Source organism: Phoxinus phoxinus (assembly GCF_949152265.1).
Source record: "Phoxinus phoxinus genome assembly, chromosome: 12".
NCBI classification, from domain to species: Eukaryota; Metazoa; Chordata; class Actinopteri; order Cypriniformes; family Leuciscidae; genus Phoxinus; species Phoxinus phoxinus.
In genome coordinates, this window is record NC_136887.1 from 24,359,581 (window position 1) to 24,379,069 (window position 19,489).

General features: G+C 39.3%; 1 protein-coding gene and 1 long non-coding RNA gene across 12 annotated transcripts in view; one reads left to right on the top strand and one right to left on the bottom strand.

Annotated features, from left to right (window-relative positions):
- Positions 1–337: 337 nt before the first annotated feature.
- Positions 338–19,489, bottom strand: part of LOC307007752 — a 40,761-nt gene continuing 21,609 nt past the window's right edge. For 5 of the 11 annotated variants that reach the window (XR_013799671.1, XR_013799677.1, XR_013799678.1 and 2 more), the window contains 6 exons: positions 19,005–19,378; positions 5,171–5,280; positions 1,509–1,650; positions 1,133–1,357; positions 831–938; positions 349–632 (listed from right to left, as the gene is read on the bottom strand). This is a non-coding gene — a long non-coding RNA (uncharacterized lncRNA). Of the gene's footprint in view, positions 633–830; positions 939–1,132; positions 1,358–1,508; positions 1,651–5,170; positions 5,281–19,004; positions 19,379–19,489 lie in introns of all 11 variants that reach the window. The other 6 variants (XR_013799672.1, XR_013799673.1, XR_013799674.1 and 3 more) reach the window with 6 other exon arrangements.
- Positions 2,279–19,489, top strand: part of tnmd (tenomodulin) — a 37,873-nt gene continuing 20,662 nt past the window's right edge. Inside the window, exons 1-2 of the mRNA XM_079630065.1 lie at positions 2,279–2,434; positions 5,123–5,263. Coding sequence (XP_079486191.1) covers positions 2,387–2,434; positions 5,123–5,263 — 189 coding nt within the window. The 5' untranslated portion in view covers positions 2,279–2,386. The remainder of the gene's footprint in view (positions 2,435–5,122; positions 5,264–19,489) is intronic.

Sequence of the window (19,489 nt, forward strand, 5' to 3'; positions counted from 1 at the left end):
TCCATTCAGACTGAGTCTGTGTTATCCCTCAAATATTTATTGACTCACTTTGCTTGCTCTAAGAAATCTAATACAATTAGCAGACCTCGGGGACAGCCTGCACCTGTATTCATCTCTCAGGTCTATGTTTCGTCTTGAGCATCGAGGAATATAATGGAGAAACATGAATTATAGAGCTCCATTAAAAAGATCAGTGTGCTTTAATGCCAATTATTTCAATTTTAAAAATACTGTCTCCATCTGAATACCTTTATTGATTAGGTTAGTGAAAGATTGGTTAATCTTGCTTTGTCAATGCTGTCATCTGAACCAAAAATTGTTAATATTCAGGCTTGTGTGCAATATAAAACACATTTTATTATTTGATCACTGCTCGTCAAATTCATGGTCACATAGGCGAATGAAATATGTTTATTTTCCTCTCCTGCATACAGTAGAGGAACACAGCTAAATGTATTCTGTGGTTAATAGGTTCACTTTTGTTGGCCAGAGATGAGCTGCTCTTCTTCCTTTCCTTGCCCTTCAACTCACGACCAGGTGACACCAGCCAAGTCCTTTCGAAACAGCAGGCTCTCATAGGCTCTGTTGGCAGTGTGTGTGGGTGTCTTTTGTGAATCTTTGACAGAGGCAGCCTTGGCAATAGAAAAGAGAAGATGAGAAGAGGAGGCTTTTGTGTTACATGAAGTTGAGTAGGAGAGCAAAGCTTCATCATAAGCAACTGAAACTCCATTTACAGTACAATCAGACACGGACAACGAGTTTGTGATTCGAGTTTAAGTAAACATTTGTTGAAAAATGTTGAAGTCAACAGAGTTCTGGGAGGAACTTACTGTAAGTTAGCATAGAAGGATGATAATGTCTGGTATCGACAAGCAAGTGTTTGCAGATGGCAAGTAGCTGACAGATTTCTCCGGAAAAGTGTGGTTGTGTCTGTGATCCTAATTAACAACACAAGATTGCGGTTCAAGTAACGGTGCATGAAACAACAGTGGATATAGTGATGATAACTTGATAAGTCTGAAAAAATAGCATTAATGCGCATCAAGGTGAAAACCTTGGTGAAATGAAAGTGTTAGGTTCACAGTAATGCCTTATTGGTCTGATTGGACATGAGAAATGCAAATTGAATCACCCTTTTTCTTCCTTATCAGAAATAATTGGTGTAGGCCCACTCTGTATATAGTGGCTGGTTTCATCTTCTGTACTGGCTGAATTTTTCATTGTTTTCTTTGGCCTTCCAATGTCATTCAGTGCTCTGAAGTGTTGTTTATGTTTTATTTTTATGGCTCAGAAAGCCTCCCTCTGCTGTCCCGAGCGCTGCTGGGTTGGAATGGCTGTCGATGGGAGCTCCACTCTTCTGTTGAAACAGATTTACAGATGAATTATGCAAAATGGAAATGCCAGTGCAATTTTAAAGATTTAGTCAAGCTGGTTGCAGAGAACCTGCATGACAAACTCAACACCAACATGTACAAATATTAACCTAAAACTCTAGTGTTTGCAAGCACCTCAAATCTCTGCTCACATTTTGAGGACGACTGCGATTTCTGTAAGGGAAAGGCCTTGCTGTGTAACTTCTGAGAATTTTGCTCCTGGTGAAGGCAAGTGGTCATTTTTATGTTCTCTTCGAAATTATTGAGGTCGCCTTTGCTGTTGAGAAGTGTTATCACCGAAGCTATAGGTTATAAATATCACAGCTTTTATCCATTATCCACAGGCCTCAGTGATATCTATAAATGAATCGCTCTCTTATATTGCGTAAACTTGTTTTTCCATAAGTTTGTTAGTCAACATTCTGATCATGAGAAAAATGTCATGCTTTTGATACTTGTGTTTACATTTGATAAGTATACTGTTTTAGAATGAATTATTAAATATGGTTGCAAATTCAAAATGTGGGGTGGAAAGTCCATTAAAATCAAGGAAAGCAGAGTGCAATCTTTTGCTGAGCTTAACTCTGTTTTTCTCCTCTATGTAAACTTGAAACCCTCTTAGATATTTCCAGATGTGATTGTGTTTCCTACTAAGTATGGCCAAGTAGGTAGGCCTGTAGCTAAATAACAGTAACTATATAGACTTTAAAATGTGTCGCCTGATTAAATGGCACTAAAGAATAAAAGTGGAAAAAACCTGAGAGACCAATAATGCTCACGGCAGCTCACATTAGCGTAATCTCTATTCAAAGATGAATTTCAGGACATCTGCTTTGACTAGCCACACACAGTAGTTAAAGTTGTTCCATCCCATCTGAAAGAGGAACCCTCCCTCTTGAACAGGCTCCCAAATTACCAATGGAATGAAAAGTTTGGCTCTTGGATTTCAGTAAGAGGGACTTCTGGGTGGAAGAAGGTTTCCAGAGGAGATAATCTTTGCTACAGCTACAGTTATGGAGAATAACTCTTACTTCAGCAGTCAACAAGTCCTTTGCAAAGATGTGAGTATTTCATGTGCATTTATATGCTATTTACATTTAGATTTTCTTTTTTATTGTAGGAAATCTAAAATCTCAAAGAAAAAAAGTCTCAAAAATCAAACGCAATATTCTATAGGGAAACAATATTCCGACGGAATAATGATTCTCTCGTTAATGTATAAACATAAACGAAACTAAATTATACATACTATATATACATTTTTCCAAACACTTAAAGGGTTTAGTAAAGAGAATTTGTGAGTGGGAGATCTCAAATTAATTTTTAATTTGTGTTAAATTGCTCTTTTTAAAGGTTGTGATATGTGAATGTCAGGTTTGATTAAATGTTAATAATTTCTGACTGCAAGGCTTTTTGAGTGTTTCGTTTTCTGACTTGTTTTCTTCCTTTTCTCCAGCTGAGTGGCACGCTGTACGGTTAGACGTTTACTACTGTGCAAATTATTCCACATGACTTATAATTAAGCAATCAAGATAATTTTCTCAACATTGTATATGCAATCGTCTGTTTTCCTGAAAATCAAGTGGGTGGATTCCTTCTAGAAAATAATGTAAAAACAAAATGATTAATATACACTTTCGGACTAACATAGAGCCAGTGATGATAAATATAGATTTGCAATATAGTGTGCAATTTCTTTTAAGAAGAAAGATCTCTATCGCCATCAATGATGTGAAATAACAGACCGATTATAGGGGGATTCTGCCCGGTTTATCCTTTCAGATGAAAATTGTTTTAGTGCAACTGTCTAGTGTCTGTTTTCCTTCCTTCTCTCTTGTTCTCTCTCTCCCTCCACATGTCCTCTCTCATCTCTCGGCCTCTTTTCTCAATTCCTCCCTCCCTCCCGCTCTGCCTCTCTCTTTCTCCTCTTCGCCCTTCCTCACTCTCTCTCTCTCATCAGCAGGGGGCCCTCGGCTCCCTTCTTCACCGTAGACTCGCACTCAATCCCGCTACAGCAGAATTGCCTCGCTGATTCTTAACCTTAAACCGGTTTAATACTGTTTTGCTGGCAGCCGTCTGTATATTTTCAGAGCCATTTATATTCCGAGCAGATGGAACGTTGTCCTCCAGTCAAGTTTCCACTGCTTATGCAACCTCTGGATTTCAGCACTATCTCTATTCATATTTTTGCTTCATGCAAGGGGAAATTCTTCTTCAGAGGAATTTTAGGCTTCTCTAATTGTTTGTCCTCCTGTTCCCCGTCATGTGTAGTGAGAGGGCTTAAGCCTTGATTTTTGTAACATGGTTCTCATGACAAATTCGATATGAAACTGTCTTATTTAGTGCATTTCTATTTGTGCATGCTTTTCAAAAAACGATATATATAATGATCCTTAAAGATTCCTATGTCTCAAACTGTGAGATAAAGTACAAGCATAGTAGTCACCACCAAGGGCGGGCTTCTGGGACTTCAGTCCCGAATGATTTTTATCATCTTGTCACAATTTTTGTCACAAATAAAATTATTCAGAGCTGCAGGCTGCTCTATAAATCAAATGTGGTCTTGCGAGCCACATTTTGACTGTTTTGCATAAAGTCTGCCGCATTTTGTTATTTATTCTGTCACAAAGCGAAAGAAATGATGACGCCGCTTTCCATTCTACATACAACAAGTAATCAGAGAAAACTGCGTTGACTTTGGTCCAGCCAGATATCTTGGCAAAGTACAGAATATTTTAGAGACATAACTCTGAAAACAAAGCAGAACATACATTGATAATACAGCAACTATATTAGTATATTAGAATTTGTAAACAACACAAGCCGACTCAACACAAAAATGCTAATGAAGATTGTGTAACACTTTATTTTGATGGTCCCTTTTGAACTTTCTGTTGACTATAAGTAACTTTGCAACTACATGTCAACTAACTCTCATTAGAGTATTAATAGACTGTCTGCTTAATATCTGCTAACTCTTTATTATGATGCTCCTCCAGCAGACATAATACTGACTATAAGTACATGTCAACTTATTCTAACCCCAACCCTACCAGTCTTCTAATACTCTTCAAACACTCTAATACGAGTTAGTAGATGTAGGTCCATGTGTTAAAGGGACCATCAAAATAAAGTAAAAACAATAAAGTGAAACCGAAGATCGGATCGAAACTATTGCATTTTCAAGTTGTGAAACATTTAAACATATTTATTATAATATTATAAAGTGCATTATTCAATATTTTAACAAATGAAACCATGCACATTGATAGAGGTCTGGGCTATAGGCCTACGCTCTGAATATCCACTGAGCCTAGAACCGCACATGGTCACCATTGCTATTTCTGTTCTTTAAGCTTCTGTTTCGGCTAGAGACATTTGCTAATTGAAGCTTGTTCCTCCATATTTCATAATTCTGATTGGCCATGTCCTAAGAGATAGTGGAGCACACCACTGTGAATAGTAAGCTTTTAGACTCTCCCTCCTGGAACTCAGCCGGAACAAAAGCCTTTCTTTATTAATTTGCGGCCATAAGCTCCGGGAATTTAATCGAACAGACAAACTTTTAATTTGGGACAATTTTAATAAATGTGACCTTTTGTTCTGATCCCGGAAGAATTCAAATTGCCCTTGTGATTATTTCTTTCTCAGTAGAGCACTGTGGTGCAATACATTGAACGTGTAAAACCTTTACATGGAGTCACATCATATAAATACACAGATGTGCAATAATGTAAATGTTTTTATAGGTTGAGCTGGGGAAAGAGAAGGAAAGAAAGGCCAGGTATCACACTTACCAGTGTGCCGCCATCATTCTGAGTGTTGTGTTCCTGATTCTGGCCCTCTGTATCTTCAGTCTGAGATATATATGGAGCCCAAACCCAGGGAAGGTAAGATAAATCCAAATCTATTGTGCAGACCAAGAGATATTACTGAGAATGGTGCATGGCTGTGGATTAATTAGGAAATGATTAGAATAACAATTGTGGAATGGAAATGAAAGACACAGAAACATCTGCACACACTGTTTAGTATTCTTGGAACTGACTGAATCTAATCTTGATTTCCTTGGCATAAACAATAGCATCACAGAGTTGGAGAAAATGCCAGAATGAATAGATAAATACATAGTACGTTTTACATAATAAGACCGCAACAATAACCGGAACTGCAAAACATAGATATTAAACATTATAATTCCCTAATTCTTGTTGATACTAAGAAACGGTCAGCATGTAAGTAATTGGCTATACCTGAGTGTCAACGTATACGCAAACCTTATGCTTCGGTATGCCACGTTATGCATAAATTCTCCCAGAGGATGTTACTCGTTTAACAGCCAATTCTTTTAGCGCATTTGCTAAAGCTCCAGTCTAATTTCTGCATCAGATATTTCACGCTCCTGCTTGAGGAGTCATCAGTTTGAGCAGCAGAACCAGTGAAGATTCTCACAGGGCATGTAATGGGCTTAATGACACTGGAAGTCTGGGCTGTAGAGATCAAGAGCGAGTGCTCACACTCTCAAACTGCTGCGGTCGGCTAACTAAAGGCCCGTGTAGTCGCTGATATCCAGCGACGAGCAATATAATGGTGCTTTAAAACAAAATGATAGGGCTAACTGTTAGGGGGTCTCTTCTCAACAGCAGTCAGGGGGAAATATTAGGCAAGTGATATGTGTGTGTGCGCACACAGTATGCCTCAGGTGCTGACATCAACAATGAAACCTGAATGTGCAACTATTGCAGCTCTGGGCATCACAATTCTGCAGCTTAGATATGAATATTTCAAACCAACACTGCATATTTCATAAGCCACGCCTTCCCTTATTTAGACTTGATGAAATATGAAATGTTTCTCGCTTTCCTTATTTTGCTAGGTAAGACATCATCAATTATTCCCGTGCTCTTAAAAGGAACAGCTCCTGACAAACTAATTAGAAGTCAATACATCAATAGAGCGGGAGATTGTCTTTGCCAATCCCTCCGTGTGGCAGCAGGGAGAGGCAAAGCGGTCTCCTGTGTCTCTGCATAAACTGTTGTAGAAAGGTAATTTGCTCTCCATATTGTATTTCAATATGACATGGTAACCACTTGGGAACTTCTTTTAATTACTTACAAACATATGTTGTTACAGAAGACCAGGGAAGATAAAGAGTTAGCCATCACTCTCTACGCTACTATGTGTTTAAGAGGGGCGTGTGCGCGTCTAACTGTGTCGTCCAACGGCACCATCATGTTTTTCATGTCCTAATTATTGTTCCCTTGGTTCCTGTGGGATTAAATGCCTGTCATATCACCTAATAGAAACGCATTTAAAGCAATTGCCTTTAAAATGACACACATAGTAGCACTGCTGCACTTTTTTAAAAACATCTGCTGCAGTAAACTGATGTCATCAATTTCTCTGACCTTTCTGAATGCCTGTTGTCTCTTAAGGAACCGTGGTTGACAGACAAGCGTGCAGCAGCCAAGCCGAATACTTTCAGGCTCCCTTATCAGGCCCGAACCACAGGCGTCTGTCATATTGACCGCGGTGTCTGAGAACACCTCGAATAGATCACACGAACAGCGGCGGAGAGGGGCTGTGAAATTGCCTCCGCCGCACACGTCTGTCAGGCTCACGAGACGCCCCCCATTATTCAAGCTGAAATTACTTCGCTCACCTTGTTGCTATGTTGTGTTTGCAAGCCAGCCTCGCAAAATGTGCCCCCAACCGCCTCTTAAGGACTTCTGTGTCCTGATGTGTATCTTAATGAACACAGTTGCACCTGCTCTCCAGTAATAGTGGCAGGTGCCGGGCAAAGAACGGCCCCCCCCCGAGCAGCTTTGTTTACTAGCCATGTCCAGCAGCCAGTTTTTTTTTTCTTTTTGGACTGTTGTGTTGGTGGCAGAACCTGATTTTACCAGGTGTGACATTTTCCTGGATGAACATCTATGTTGATCCTAGAACAACATTCCAATCAACCAATCAGATTTGAGAGACAAGTTTAAAGTGTAAGTCAAATTTAGGCTTACAACCTGGGTTAGGTGCTTCTATATCACCTAAATCTGTTATTTACCTATCATTTCACTCTGATTTTAGGGATAACTTGTATGTAGGGTTATGTTTAGGGGTAGGATAAAGGGTTAGGACAAAAAAAAATTTGCCAGGAATGTTGTTCAAGGATCAACAAAAGAATCAGGATGTGCGTGTTGGTCCCCTCACAAGAAAAGATGGATAGACTCCAGGAAGGCATGATGGTGGCACTGCCGGCTTTCTGAAAGCGGTCCTAAAATATCCCAGATCATTGTGTGCCCCTTCTACATGGAAAATCCCCAGGTCTTCGGATCTTGGGGGAGAATAATTTCAGTAATGAAGCGGACTGGTCAATCCGTGCAGCTGCCTTTGGAAGCACCTCCAAACGGGTGGTGCTTTTGGGTATGCAATTTTCTTTTATTTTACTCATCAGACTCATTTATTCACTTATGAGCTTATATTTTTACTGGGCTTGCGCAATAGTCTCTGACCTCCACCTGGTTGAAGCAAACTGTTCCCTTGTAAAGGAGAGGCAGGGGAACATGACACGTCCACTCGACCCAGTCAGGGGCTCTCAGGTGGACTGTGAATGCTTGTAGAAGTGTTTTATATGTTTTCAGGTGCTCCCCAGGATTCCTGTTAATTATTATGAACAGAAAAGTGAGAGCCTGTGCAAAGGTAATAAGTCTCTAGCTATTTTGGAAGTTTTTTTGACATGTTATATCAGGAACAATGACCTCATAGACAAAGACAAGCAATAATAGACAAAATTATAATTTATAAAGCAAAACAGCAAAAAAAAAAAATCATATTAGAACAACTATTCATTTATAAATAAAAAGGATTGTCAACAGATTGACTTGAAACAACAAATGTGGTTGTGTGCCAGTTAGTCAATTTGAGGTAAGAATGCAATTCCTTGACTTTCTCTGAAATACAATTATCTTCCTGTTATTTAATTCAAATTTAGCTTTAAATGTCAAGTAGACTAACAATTTAAATAATTAAATGGGTTTATGATAATTTACGAAATGTTATCACATTCATAAAATTCAATGTACATTTTCTCGTTTTTTAATATGATTCACACCAATTTCATATACTCCAAACAGAGAAAAGGAATATAGGAGGGGGGGGGGGGGGGGGGGGGTCCTGATGTCATGGTCATTCGTTGCTCTGGCAACAGCTGAACTGCCAGCCGCTCCACAGCAAAGTCCTATGAACATCAGTAAAATTTAAGTAATCTCAAATAGTACTTAAGATAGACAAATAGAGATTCTGGAAGTACACATTTACAATGACGTTCTTGGTCTTTGCGAGCAATGCATAAAATATTCTCCACTTCATTATGGGCGTGTGCCACCTATTTCCCTTACCCTCCACTGCCTCTTCCTCTTTCCCATCAAGACCCTGTTCCCCTGAAAATCAGAGAACAGAACAGAGATCAGTTCTCTTTCTCTTCCACAATTTAGATTCTGATTGAGCTTTCACATCCTGTTTCGATTCTACACAGGGTGCCAATAACTAGTCCTGCCACACAGCTCTCTAACAAGAGAAAGAAATTTCATCAGATTAACTTTCCTCAAACCACTCTTAACACCACCCAGATCCATGGAATGTGCCTCATTATTTCTAACGGATTAAGGGTTAAATCTGTCAGCCAGATATGGAGTTAAATTCACAGTCATTGAGATGTGGCCAGCAGTTAAGTCGAATTTCCCATTCTGATATAAGATCGGTTTCTGAATTATATCAATATAACTTGCTTAAAAATGGACTCAGTCACCACTCAATGTGATGACTTTGTTTTGTTGCTTAAACGTGGCAGTTATCAAAGGAAGTTTCCCAGAATACCTCAGCAGATGTGCTTCTGTTAGTCATTCAGTGTTAACAGCCCTTTGGGGGGATCCTGCTTGATTCAGTGATAAAATATTAAACACAAAGATGATTGGCATCTCCTAGTGGGAGCTGAATGATTTCCAATGAGAGAGGCAATGCTTGCAAAGTATTGACCTTCATACTGGTCGGGGGCCGGCGTGTTGTTAGAGTCATGTCTTTCAAATCGTCAACATCGAAATTATAGCATAAGAAAATGTTCATAATGCTGGATTTTTCATGACCTGTTGAAAACATGAAGCATTTACATGACACCCAGAAAAACAAAACTGACATTATCAAAGGGCATCAAATGGACGCGTGTAAATAAAACATCACATCGCAAGCTTTTCACTTGACATAGCAACAATCTCACCAACAGACACCTTGAAATTGATCAGTGCATAATTTATCTCTTCAACACGTTGTATATGAGGCAATCTGCCACAGTTTTTAAATGAAACAGAAAACAAGAAGCGACTGTCTATCACATAACAATGAACTACTTTCATTTTAGCTTAATGTTTAAAGAAATGGGAATATGTTCAGCTTGTTTCGAAGACACAACCACACCAGTGATGTTTACCCATAGGCGTAATTTGCGGGTGGGACACCACTTTTTGCCAGGGTTGATATTGTCCCACTTTTTGAAACATCTCGATGCACGGATATACCTAATACAAATGAAACATCTCCATTTGACTAGCAGAGCATTCCGATCTGACGCTGAAATGTGTTGTTTTTTAAACCATGCTGAGCGTTCGTTGCAGCTGTTATCAGTGGCGGAAGACAACAGTGTTCTCTTGGCACTCGTGCACTTCACACAAACAAGCGCTTCAATCTATCGCTCAAATCCGTTGCAAAGACTCTCTATTTGTTCCAGTGAAATCACAAAACAAAATGAGAACAAATGTGTCCATGCTCTTGACACAATCACTGATGAACATCTTTGGTCTTAATGGAAAAATACATATTATAATATTAGAACCCAGAACCTCTCTGACACGCTCAACAAAAGTTCTACCACCAGACCATTAAGGTATACAAGTATTTTATGAGAATCAATGACACGTAATTCACTGATGTAAAGAATCTTGGGACTAATACAACAATAGTGGATGTAGGAATGAAACTCACATTAAACATAGTCTCTGCCTCAGACGTCACACTCACGGACTGCTGGCTGAACATCTGATGCATGTGGTACACTGAACTGGAAACGCTTCAGGATTTTCGAAGTCGTCATCTAATTGGTTGAATTCTACATGATGTCCGGGAGACATGCGTGTTGCATTCTTTAATGGAAACAAAGATGCCATGACGCTAAACCCCCTCATGGAAGAACATCAAAGTTAAAATTTTAAACCCCTAAACATGACTCGGAACAAAACGGATTGTGATTGGTTGCTTTACATGTCAGTCAGACTTGTTCTTGGCCAATGAAAGTTGCTAAGGAGTCCAGGCCTTCTGCTTTCAATCTAAAGTTCTGGCTATCCGAGACTACGTTAAACAAATTAAACTCAATGCATCTACTATAGAAATTGATTTCTGGACATTGTAATGTTATTTTTTTCTGCAATTGTTATTGTTGATTAATAAAATCAAGCAATAGGTGTGGCATCTCATCAAAACATAGATAAATCGCTCCAGAAAACACAAATAATAACACACTCTTACGTGCATGCATGTTTGCATCCTAATAAGCAACATAAAGGAGTCAAAATGCACAAAAAGCTTGATTAGCATTACTGGTTCAATTAAATATGTCAATCTTTTATCTCGCTCCTCACCACTGAGCTTCCGGTGAAGGGAAAATTAGATTTGCAGAACAGCAAAGATGAGGTACATTGAATAGCACCAATGACCTTGCAGATATTTTCCACAAGCTTCTGGATTGTGAAATGATTTTCATCAGCAACGTCAAGCTCATTCATCTACTAATGACACAGACACATTTTGTAAGAACAGTAAACATGAGGTGTTGATTTGCTCATGCACTACCTGGGACTATAATTTTGCTCTCTGCTTATAGAGGCATTGACGGTAGACAGCGAAATCAAGTCAATTTAGCACCTGAAAGAAAGTCATTTTAAAAACCCTCAAACAGCGTCGCTATTTGCAGTAAACACAGATGTATTCCGCAAGCCAAGGTTAATACTGAATACGGCTCTCCAGAAAGCCTGGCTGAGAGTATTAGCTTATTTTCAACATGCTTTGAAACTCCTCATCATTTAATAACTGGGCATGTCATTTACAGATTTTAATGAGGCAAAATGATAAAACATTAAAAGATATCTGATTGCATTGGGAATGTGAAAAATAGCTGCATGCATGTATAATACATTAGCTACATGTGCTATATGTGATAAAGTGACATTCAGAGAGCTCTCTGCTTCCATATCCACTTGAAATCCTCAGTAAGTGGAAGACTTTGTGAACCTACTTGCTCTGCATTATACCGGATGCAAGAAACACTTCATCATAAAGACCGGGAGATGTGTTCTTAATACTTATTTGGGGAGGGCTGTGACACGTTATACTAAACTAGTTTTTCAACTATGCATTTAGTATAAGAAATCATTGCTTTTACTGAAAGATAAAACACACAAATAAAAGGAATGGAAGCATCATACTTGTATGTATTCTACCATGAAGATCAAGTGCTACTTAGACCATGTTTTAATAAATGCATGCAATTCATTTTGCAAACATTAACTTTAGAAACTACTGTACGCTTTTTGGCAGAAATGTCAGATTTTTGCAAATAACAAAGATATATATTATTTTATTGTTAATTTATTTACTTTATATTTATTATATTTACATTTATTTATTTAGAATTCATTTATTTTTTAATGTATTTATTATTTTTAATGATTTTATTATTTTAACCTTTTGTGCACTAATCGCACACTTATTGTGAAATTAAGCATGCACCATTTATCTTGTTTAACACGTTCATTTGGTCATCATTTGCTATTTCTAGCAAAGTAAACAAGATTGAAGGGTGATTATCACAAAACTGTATTTTATGCAAGCGTTTTTCAAGGTAAATTTTGGTGTCTTTCCAAAAAAGGACACTTGGAGACTCCAGTATGTGTGTGTGTGTGTGTGTGTGTGTGTGTCATGAAACTCTAGACGGTGCAGGCTTATGCTTCACTTACTTTGTTAGCGATCACATCATTATCTACCAACCACAGCTGATTGGTCACTGTAGCATCAGCAGCCAATGAGCAGCCAATGAGCTTGCTGCTCAACATTCAAATACTTGCCTGTGTGTGTGTCTGTGTGTGTGTGTGTGTGTGTGTGTGTGTGTGTGTGTGTGTGTGTGTGTGTGTGTGTGTGTGTGTGTGTGTGTGTGTGTGTGTGTGTGTGTGTGTGTGTGTGTGTGTGTGTGTGTGTGTGTGTGTGTGTGTGTGTGTGTGTGTCCTCATCCATCAAAACTTCACTAAAGTTTGCGTAGGCCTATAATCTGGTCATACAGCAGTGGGATGAACTTAGTTCAGTCTGTATTTCACACAGCACGATGTGTGGGCTCTCTTCAGAAACAATGACAGAGCTCGTGTTTTAAAGCGAAACACACACTGGAATGAAACGCAAGTCTCTGTTCTTTCTGCCATCTCTGATATAATCAGCCTGATTTTCTTTACATTATCGCTGTTTGAATGAATTCGCTTAGCCTACTGTATTCATTGGACTGAACACTTTCCCGGAGTGTAGCGGCACAAAATGATCTGATCGCAAACAGAGATGTGAAATTGGGTTAAAGGGTTTGAATAGAAATTTTAGCCTACCAGGGTTACAGGTGCTTGTGCCATTGTAGATGCTATCCACTTCTAAGGTCATCTAACTGTGTGACGTAAATTACGTTAATGACGCAATATATGATATTGATAAAAAAATTAATTGATCACAAGTAATATAGTTTATAAGCCACGTGTTTTTCACTGATCTTAGTATAAGTAGGCTACAGTTAAACTATGGTTACTATGCAAGAAATAAGGAAAACCATTAAAGTTCTAATCAGTTCCATTAGGAGCTTAATAACTTTTCCCAATAATAACTTTACATTCTATCGCAGATTTTAGATTTGTATTCTGTCCACTACTAAACTGATCCTTCAGATCACAACTTTTGGTGAATTTACATTTGAAGCTTTAGTGGGAAATCTTGGCAAGCATTCGTTTCCATCCTTTTTATGTATATCTATGTCTTGAGCTAAGCTTAAGAGACCAAAATAAACTACTGCCCCTCCGTTCACCCAAGGCAAAAGCACAGAGACCAGAATGCTGTTACTATGCGAGAGATACATGATGACTCCCCATCACTGGGGCTTTGCAGCAGCAGTATTGCCTGAAAAACACTTTGAAAACAGAGTGATTCTAAAGCTCTCTGGTTCTCAACACTTGCCTCAGGTCTCCCTGCTTGCCATTGCAAAATGGAGTATCAGATAAGCAAAAATTCTGCTTTTAAGACAAGAGCTCCTATGAGATCTGCTTTGAATTAAGCGTGGCTTACAAAATAAATGCTTTTAGGAGGGAAATGTTGTCCAAACACCATTTTCTATTATCTACCCCTACAAAATACAGGTTCTTCGGTTAGATTTTCAGTCAAGCTGTTGTGCTGGCAGAGTTATTTTTAATTCATTATGTACCTTTTCATACAAATAAGTGAACTAAAATGGTTGTAGTCCAAAAAAAAAAAAAACTCTAGTTTCTGGACCTTAGTCAATGGTTTAAAAATGAAAACAGCTCCTTAATAGTTATCCTCCTATGAAAGCAAATGGGTAGCAATTTAAACATTTGATATGCAAAATGGCAAGGCAATACAAATGGCCATGTTTTTCTGTATTTTACATTAAAAATTTTCATACCAAATGGATCACTCAAAAAGAACTACAATATTCGACTGCTTTACGGCATACCTAGCGTTTGTTTGCCGGCTGGTATGGCGTCTGTATGTTGTTGTCACGGCCGAAGCAGCAACTAAACCGAAGAAGGCAGAGGTTTTGTCGGAGGAGACTAGGAAGAGAAAAAGGGAGAGTGATAAAATCAAAGGCCGGACGAGGATCAATATTGGTCCAGCGTTCGCTCGCTGGCGTGAGCTAAAGGAGGAGGAGGGGTGCCCGACCGATGCTGACTTGGCTGTCATGCTGTCGGACTAGTAATAGCTACATGATTAGACGGACAAAATCATCTTTTTAGGATAACTATCCTAATGACTGCAGGCTGATAGTCATGTTTGTTTGTTTATTTATTTTTCTGGTGAAAGTGTCTTGCCTCAGGCTATAATGCAAATCGATTTTTAAAATTTGCAGATTAATCTATGGTAGCTTGATATTATAATATTGACGATATATGGCTAGTACCTACCACACAAACATTGAATTGAATTAGCATATCCATTATGTAAAACAGTAGCCAATAGGCTACTATAATGACGCTGGCTTGTAAACGTGAGCTACGCGATCTTTTGGCATTTGAAAATAAAACCCATGACATTATATTCATATGACATGCTGACCTATATGCCACTGTACCTGGGCTGGGATGAAGACATTTCACACGCAACAGTCTGCCCAAGACGTGAGAACTGCAGAGTTCGGGGGTATCGGCTTGTCAACAAATGCACGTGCATCCCCTGGTGTAACCATGACAGATTTTGCGACAGTAGTAGAAGACAATACTGTTTCCCAACTGTAGGGGGACCCCGAGAGCAAAAGCTACTTGGTGTTGCTTTAACAGTGCTACATTTACTGGCAAATGAAGGGAAGCAAGAACAGAGAAATGTCAAAGTTACTGAATATTATTTGTGTGATTATTCAGTGATAGAACCTGACGTCTGGCGCTCGTGCACCTTACCATTTTGCTACAATTTTTTGCTTCAAAATGTTAAAACGTATCTAATAATTTCTGTAAAACATTTTCTTTTTGCGAATTAAAAAACATTAAAATGTATGTTTAAATGTTATGTTAAAACTATGTAGGAAAAAGCTAATGTAAATTATATTTTTGAATTTGAATTAGCATTTTGCTCCAAACATTACACATTTGGTATGGAAAATGTCAATTTAAATACAGAAATGCATTGCCATTTTGCATATAACATTTAAAATTTAAAATTGCTACCCATAAGCTTCCATACTCCTCAGCCAAGCTACATTTCTTTTCTCATTAGCGGCTAATGATGTTAATCAAATTATCCTGTGCATCTGAAAGCTTGAAAACACTCTCACTGCTCTCACATGCAGTCTGAATGCCACTTAGCCACAGGAGTATTGAATGTCTTCAGTCAATGTAGTCATTTTTAGTGAGTCTGAGAAACATCATGTCCTCTCCCACTGTAAAAGAGGTTACTTCATTCGCAGCTACATGGCTCTGGACCCAGTGCTTCAATAGGCATTTAGCTACATATTTACCTAGCGAAATCTGTTATATTCGCAAGGATGTACCAGAGTGTGCTAGCATTTTGAGCAGGGTTTGATGAATATTTCATGCGGTACCCTATACCCTATTATGACGGAAGATTGGCCTGCATAACACTGCGAGGCCATTCAGAGGAACAATCAATTATAGGAATCATCGAGCGTTTTTCACTCAAACAGCAGTCGCTCAAACCACGCAAAAAAAAAAGAGAGAAAGAGGACAAAAAGTTTGAGACTTCCCGTATTCTAGGCAAAGGTCTTTTGTAACCTCTTGGAGGTTTTATTTATAAACTCCACATCAGTTGTTTCCACCCTTCAGCACAGAGATATCAATCACGGTTGTGAGCAGAAGCTTGGGAGTGTTGCATCACCCAATGTCCTGACAATGTTCTTTTGTCCTGTTGAAAGGGCTTTAGTTTATTTCCTAGGGGACAAATGTTGGAAGCTTCATAGCAAAAAAAAAAAAACAATCCAAAGAATAACAATGTACCAAAACACATTAAAATATGCATGTTGGTCTCTGTTTACCTATGTCTAAATATAACAAAAAATGCAAGTTTCATGACTCTGATATCACTTTTTAAGCCAGAGTTAACCCAACCAGAAGGGTATTAAACGGCACTTGCTTGTTGATTTTAAACGGATCATAAAAGCAAACAATGATTCAAAGTGCAACGTCCCAGTCCCTGAGCCTGCCTTACAATTGCGTGCTGACTAGGGAGAAAACGCAATTGCTCCCAATGCTCCACGGCCTCCCTCCCTCCTGAATATGGCTCTATTACCCGCACAGTAGCTCAGATCAAAGTGATTTATCGCCAGTGAGAGCTCAAGTTGTTTAAAATGGCTTGTGCGATTAGTCATGTATGTGCTGGCTCTGAAGAAAGGGACCGGGGGTGCCCCAGCAAATTAAAAGCAGCTGCAGATGCGAGTCAACCACGGCAAGGTGGTCATACGTGGCAAACGATAGAGACTCGCAGGGGATCCGGGCGGAGAAAATGGGTCATTGCACTCCCTTCGTGGTGAGGCCCTTGCCTGTGAAGGAATTCTCAGTGAACCTCTGGAGTATAAGTATAGAGGAATGAGCTTGCAGCTCTCAAACAATTGAGCTGCTGAAATTCCTTCTCTATAATTGCTTGCAATTATGCATTTAAAATTCCACTGAGAGTTCAGTTCTAGCTATAAAGAGGCATTTTAAGTCAATTGAACAATTTATAGTGCCTAAGATGTGAAGTATACCGTGTGAGTTATTATATTTGTATTGTCTGCATCAGAGTGTACACAGCGTTAAGAAATATGCTCTGCATTATTGCATCACTCTGCGTCCACTAATGTGATTTGTACTGTGATGAGTGCCAGCCCACTCTCTATTGTTTATTATTTGTGGTGCACATTAAACGTAGCTAGTTATAGACAAGCAGTGATTCATATCCCTTCTGTTCTGCATCCAAAATGTCCGCAAGGGAGCTCACTTCTATTTTTAATAGTTCGCTGTGGCTTCGGGGTGAAGCAAAAGTTGATTTTAACTCTGCTGTTGACAGAGTTATAATAAGAACTGAACGAGGCACAAAAGAGCCTTAAAAACAAGATGCTATTGGCTTCTGTTCCTTATGTACATGGCTGTAATTAAACATACCATAATAACAACCTCGTGTATTTTCACGGCATGTTTTTTAAAGTCTCATCTGAGGTAGCCATTATTTTCAGATGTGCTTTTGATGCTGGGCCTTTCATTTGAACAAACAAGACCTTTGTGGGTTAGCATTGCTGCTAGGCTACAAAGATATTAAGACCTCCCAATTTAGCCAGATGTAGACCGACCTTTGGAGGTATTTCTTAAGATAAACTATAACCTGACAAAGAAAGTGAATGGTGCTCCTTGAGGAATAAATGTCACCTATTAGCTAGTGACCATCATTTTATTCCATTTTGAAATAGGCGGCTGTCGAGAAAGCAACTGCTTGTCTTCATCGGACATCTCCAGATGCTGTGCTAAATGCATCTGGCAGCCCTGAGAGCATTCCCTTCGCATTTATCTTAACTGTAATAGTCATACAGCCTGACAAGCCTTGTCATCAGTGTCTGCTTCTATAATTCCTTTGTCTCTGAACAGCAAAAACAAAAAAAATCATATTTGCCTTTCTCCCCAAACACAAACATAGTGAGAGGTCTGCGGCTAATACCTGATATCTGAGGCTTTTGATGGGAGAAATAAATGGAACAGGAAAACCATTTGAATTTCATAGAGATGAACCTGTGATGGAAATGAACCCGCTGTTATCTGCACCATTCAGGGCAGATAAAATGGAGTCAGAGCATATCAGGGCGGTAATGAAGAGCCCATCAATGGGCGAATTGTTATCTTTAGCGCACGTTGAAATGAGAATATCATTTAATTCCTAGAATAATAACTACACAGTAGCTCACACAGTGGCTTTTGACATGCATTGAGCACATGTGAATGCCATCTGCACCGCTGTCTCCAACTGATCTGGAGAAGTTATTTCCTGAGGGGATCTTCATTTTACAGCAATATACCCTGGAGTTTCTTTATTCTTTCTTTCTTTCTTTCTTTAGGGTGTCTCATTTTTTAGAGAATCCAGCTTTCATTATAGCTCATACACTAGTGTCTCTTCATCTTTTCTATGAGATGAAAGCCAAGCTGTCGATCGAATGAAGGGTGTCTTTAATTTTCCGTGAGGCAAAAGAAACCGAAGGAAATAGGGAAGTTGTAAAAGTGGCAGTGTTTCTGTGGGGGCTGTTGTGACAGTTGCAGCTGTGTTCGTTTTGAATATGTAAGAAAAATTTTCTTTACTTCTTTTTTTCCCCCCGCCTAAAAAAAAAAGTGGAAAAAAGAGATAGGAAAGATAGGGGGGAAAAACTCCTCTTATAACAACATTTCAGAGGGGAGCTCAACCCTATAGGGAGGAATTTGCTCTGCTCATGTGACTACCCATGTGAATAGTAGTTGTTAAATCATCATTTGCGGGAGTGCAGGGAGCATGTGGAGAGCGGGGTTGCTGGAGAGAAGCAGAGGAGAAGAGAGAACCGCACACCCTGCAGGTGATTCACGTATTTCAACCAAACCAGAACTATCTACAGCTGTACTCGTACTTTCTGCGTCAATTTCAGTGCTGACTGAAAGCCAGTTAGTGTTTATTTTGTTGGTTGGCATCTGTCAGCCCTCGAGCCTGATGGATTTTTTCACTCACTTTGTACATCTAGAACAACACCAAACCCATAATGCACAGAAATAAAATAGCAATTCTGAAAGGAATATGGATATTCCTGAGGCACACGTTGAAAAACAACTCAATTACCCGAGTTTGTCACACTCCTCCACAGACAGGCTGGCAACATGGCGGTGCTACTGACCCTGGTACGTCTCAGCAGGGTAAGGACACAAGTGAAGTCATCGTCTCACTTCTGAATGACAGCCATCATGTTGTGCTCTGACGGCCGGTCATATCTCTGGGCCCTCAAGGACAAAAAGGGGACACGCTGTCATGAGCATACTAGCCTCTCTCCTCCACTCACCTGTGACAGTGTCTGGACGACCTTTAACGCACGTCCTCAGGGGACCAGTAGGGCACGATGATGCAAAACACTCTCAGACTTCATTGGCTTCCTTGTCTGTTATTAATTCTCCTCGGGGTGGGTCTCTCCTGAGAGTATGCTGGATGACAAGAGCCACCTTAGAGATCAGACATGAAGCAGATGAAAATAAGTAAACAAGAGAACTCATAAAACTTCTCCACATGTTATCTATCATGAGTACTTGAAGCATATTGAAGCCAGGTGGCAT